Source organism: Alligator sinensis, unplaced genomic scaffold (assembly GCF_000455745.1).
Source record: "Alligator sinensis unplaced genomic scaffold, ASM45574v1 scaffold768_5, whole genome shotgun sequence".
Taxonomy (NCBI): Eukaryota; Metazoa; Chordata; order Crocodylia; family Alligatoridae; genus Alligator; species Alligator sinensis.
The window spans coordinates 1,109,242-1,114,201 of NW_005841991.1; the positions used below are offsets into that span (position 1 = coordinate 1,109,242).

General features: G+C 43.2%; 1 protein-coding gene across 1 annotated transcript in view; it reads right to left on the minus strand.

Moving 5' to 3' along the window:
• Positions 1–3,440, minus strand: part of PLEK2 (pleckstrin 2) — a 16,888-nt gene extending 13,448 nt beyond the window's left edge. Inside the window, exon 1 of the mRNA XM_006021400.3 lies at positions 3,310–3,440. Coding sequence (XP_006021462.1) covers positions 3,310–3,357 — 48 coding nt within the window. The 5' untranslated portion in view covers positions 3,358–3,440. The remainder of the gene's footprint in view (positions 1–3,309) is intronic.
• Between the last annotated feature and the right edge of the window lie 1,520 nt (positions 3,441–4,960).

Genomic DNA, 4,960 nt, shown 5'->3' on the forward strand with positions numbered 1-4,960 from the left:
CTCATTCATTCTCTAGGGGCAGAGGGGAATATGATTCCCGTTGAAAACTTCTTTTACAGTTCTTTTTTTAACCTGCCTTTAAGACTAGTGACATCTTGCTCAGGCTAAGCAAAAATCTAATTACTGGGCTTTGTGGCTTCTCATCTTTCACTCTCACTCCCTTGCTCTTTTTCACTGCCTGTGGGCTCTCTCAATTAACTTTTCCCCCCAAACAATTTTCTCCTTTCTTCCTTTGCTGGCAGGAAGTCATTCTCTCTCCATAGTTTCTACCTCTCACTTGATTTGCCTTATATTTGTTCTTAATTCTTCACCTGTGCTTCTCCTCTCTTCCCCATAAATCTTTTACACCACATCAGCCTTTTTGCTTGACCCCATATCACTTTTCTCCATCTCTGTTCCTTCTCCTTCTTCCTCTTATCCTACCCAGCTCTATTGTCCATACATACTTGCTTTCCCCCTGCTGAAGGCTACCATCAGACCCCAGTGATTTTTCTACTCAGTTCTTCCCCTGGCACAGAAAAAATGACTGCTCTATTCATTCACATCAGGTAAACAGTCTCTAAAGCAATGACACCTATGCTGACTGAAAATTGGGATTTCTGTCCCAGAGAAAATGGGACAGAATGTTTTGACATTTGTTTTTGGAACAATATTTAAAATATCAAACTTATTTGCAAAATGACAAGATTAAAAAAAAAGCCTATTAGACAATGATAAATACTTTGGAATTCTTAACTGAATATTTCAATGTTCACAAAAAAATTGGATTCAGAATCTTTCTTCTTTTGCAATCTCTTGCAGTCAAGGATGATTGTCTGCCGCTGATTTAATGGAAGACATCTGTGCATTACTTCTTTTATTGTGGAGAAGCTGCTGCACATCAGCTTCCAGATGGCTCTTGACAGAACAGGGCCTTGATCCAATGGCAGAGACCAAGACAACTGGGGATCTCATTCCACTGCAGCCTTCATCTCCCTTTACAGACATTAAGACTCTTAACTTCTTCTTCTGCCTGCTCCACCACTGAGGACTTGTGGGCCCATGGCTAGGGGCTGGGCAGACTTATTATAGTGGAACCTGTACTTGCTTTATCACAATGCGGTCAAAGGATATATGTAGCTTTTCAGGAAGGAAAGCATTGCCATCTGCTGTCCTTACCACATTCTGGTGGTGCTGCTACTGCTTGGTCCATAACTGCTTAATTCATCGGAGTTACCCCTGCTTATTTCACAGCTAACCTTCCCTGACTGTCATTCCACTATCCATCACCTGTGGACATGCTGGGTAGCAGCACAACTCTGCCCCACAGGGCATCCGGTCCAAATCTTTAAACCACGGCTGCCAAACATACGGCCTGTGGGCTCGATCTGGCCCATGGAACCATTGTGTCTGGCCCACCAGTGGTTTGATGGGCTACCAGAAGTGTCTTGCCCCTTGGCTCCATACTGCCACATGCCCCCAGGCACAGAGCTGGGGACATGCAGCTGCAGAAACATAGCTTCATGCTGCTGCCCAGTGGCATGGAGCTTGGGCTGGTTGGCAGTGCCAGACAGGTGTGGCAGCATAGGTTTGAGGGTGTGTGGCTGCAGAGAGCTGCACTTGTGTAGTGTGGAGCCCAGGGCATGCACTAGTGCAGAGCTCTGGACAAATGCAGCTCCATGCTGCTGCACACCCCCTGCTCCATGCTGCTGCCCAGCCAGAGCTCTGCACTGCCACATGCCTCTATCTTCTAATGGATGCATGCCCCCAGCTCTGAGCTGCACAAATGTGGCTCTGTGCAGCCACACACTTGTGGACCCATGGTGTCACACAAATGCAGCCCCACAGATCTGGCCTAAGAGGAGTCCCTGTGGTCTGGATCTAGCCTGGAGTGAGTTTGACACCCCTGCTTTAAACCATATTTCCCTGTAACGGTGCATTCTGTCATGAAGTTGTAGTTCAATGTGCCGTCATTTTCCCTTCATTATGCAGCCAGAGTCCACAATGCACCATGCTGCTCAGAGAGAAAATTCTTGCATCATGGAAGGTGCAGTTTGCCCACAGAGCTCAGTCCATGCAGGAGAATGGGAGCCTGAGTTACATTACATTACATCAGGAGGCACTACTTTACAGTCAGGGTGGCTAGGATCTGGAACCAACTTCCAAGGGAAGTGGTGCTCGCTGCTACCCTGGGGGTCTTCAAAAGGAGGCTAGACAATCACCTAGCCAGGGTCGTTTGACCCCAGCATTCTTTCCTGCCCATGGCAGAGGGTCGGACTTGATGATCTGCTCAGATCCCTTCCAACCCTACCTACTATGAAACCCATCAGAAAACGTGCCACAAGATGGAAGTGCACTTGTTTGATAAATGTAATGTTTTGTGCCAGTTCAAGAATCCAAAATGCTTCACCTCTGGTCAAACCCCTCCAAAATTAAACACCTCATTTTGTTTTTTCCACCAGAAATAACAACAACAAATGCCTGCATGAAATTGTTGTTCTTGCTGGAAACTATTTTGTGCTAGAAGATAATCTCAGGAAAAACTGCAAGTTGTTCTGCTTCTCTGTCCAAAAATGGCTGGTTGGCACACAGCAAATAGCTCCTTTATTAAGAAACTGAGATAGTGCCTTAGTACCAAGAAGGCACTGGTGCTGGTAAAAAGTTCTGTTCTCCACTATCAGTCAGGGTCAAGCCCTATGGGGACAGATGATGATGACAGCTGAAGCCTGTAATAGATTGCCTATTTCAAAATGGATCACAGTCATAGTCATGATAAAAAAGGGACCAGATTTGCTCTGTACCTCTATAAAACCTCTCTTTTTCTCCCTCTCTGTAGTCCCCTTGCACAGGTTGTGGAAGCTAGCGCCAGAGGAAAGAGGCTGTCAGTCTCCTCTAGGAGCATCTCTCTTCACCCTACCTTCAAGCCTATCCCATCCTACTGCTTCCACATAATTTGCTGAGGTGTGTCCAATGTTAACTTTTTGATAACAATTTTTTTCCCTCCACCCTCTAGGAAAACACTGGTTTAGGGAAGCAGAATCAGGGAGGTTAACCCTTTAAATTCATTTACTTTAGTTGTGCTGTGGTTATAATTAAAATATTTCTACCATTTTAAAAGGGGTTTGCATATTTCAGAAATAGACCTCCATTGTAAAGATGGGGTAATAGCAAAGGGACCCAAACTTTGAACACTTGCATTGGATATGGCCTAAGTGCCCTATATCTAACTCTATCAGACTAACTTCAGAAGCAACAGTGAGGTAGTTATATATTTAGAAAGCATTTCAAGATGGTAAGAAAGCTGGACTCTTGTCTTAGCTGTGCCCTTACCCGTTTAACGAGGAAGCCCTTCCTCAGCACTCCACTTGCTTCTTCCATCCTGGCCCCAGGTAAGCAGGCTGAGCGTTTGCCAAGAAGCTCTGAAGCAGTCCTAACCTGTCTCTCAGCACTCAAGATTTTTAAGGAGGTACAAATTGCCCTCCGCCTCCCTCATCATCTGTGACGTTCCCCTTCCCACCCTCCTCCACTTTCCCTTTCAACCCTACCAATGAAACATTAGTTAAACATTGAGCTGGCTCTAATAAGGCACCAACCCTCAGGGAAATCAAGAAAAAAATTAACAGGATTGCAGTGTGACTTGTATAGGGCTTAAAACAGGAGGAAAACACCTATCTGGTGACTCAGGCAACATTACAAGCAACCACAAAATAATACAAATCAGGAAAGAGACAAGACACTGTGTAGGTGGGAAAGGGAGGAGCAGAAGCTGTAATATTCAGCCTATCAAGACTCCAGACAGCTTAGTTTAACAGTATGAGTTTTATCCTTTAATAAATATAAGGATACTATATACAATACTCTTTACAATATATATATATTTTTAAGTCTAAAAGTTCATTTCAGAAATTTACTTTTACAAATCCCACATTTTAAGCTTAAGGGGATGTCAGAAGATGTAGACCAAGATTCTCACCTATGACTGTTAATAGTTAGGTTAGTTGAAACTAAAACTGATTTTTAGAAGTTCAGAGGATCAAATAGCCTCTAATATTTTCTATGGAAACTGCTGGGTGCCCATCTCTTCTGAAATGTAAGTCTAAAATTTACACACCTGAATATGAACGAAGAGGCCTAACATTAGAAATTAAAAAAAATATTGACTAAGATTAATCGCTTTCTTTGGGGTTTGCTCAAGTAAATAAACATAAGCTAACTGTATTTCAATCAAAGAAATATTTGAAGCCTGTCTTGAATGGTTTGCATTTCCTATGGCAAAGAAAACATTTAAAATACTCGGGACTGTTGTAAGAAACACCCATTAGGATAAATAATAAGCAAAACTGGCTGCTGTCACAGACAACAGTCCAAAGTCCCCAACAGAGTGAGTCACAGGACAGGAAGCATAAGTCACTAACTGTTGCATACTTTGATGGGTCTAAACACTGGTCACACTTTCCCATGTTAAAAAAAAAGGAATAAGTAGGTAAAAATGTTATCTTTATAACACTGTTCTGCAGACACTTGATATCCGGCCAGAAGCGTAAAGACACTGGAGACGGGGTGTAGGTTGTAGCGTGTTGGTCTAAGGACACAGGCAGACAAGGTTCTTTGGGTGAATCTGATATCTTTTATCAGACCAACTTAAATAGTTGGAAAACAATTTTTAAGCAAGCTTTCAGGTTCAAAAACTCTTCATCAGGCTAAGGAAGTTTCAGCAGTTGGTGTATGCATCTTGTATGCATACCAGCCCAGCCTCTAACTTCTTGACTTTTCATTCCATCCAGGAAGAGCACACACTAACTGCTGAAACTTCTTCAGCCCAACCAAGGGTTTTTGAACACGAAAGCTTGCTTAAAAATTGTTTTCCAACTATTTAAGTTGGTCTGATAAAAGATATCAGATTCACCCAAAGAACCTTGTCTGCCTAAGATACTTCAGAGGTATCTGACAGAGCTCTAGAGAAGCTGCACAAGCCAGCAGG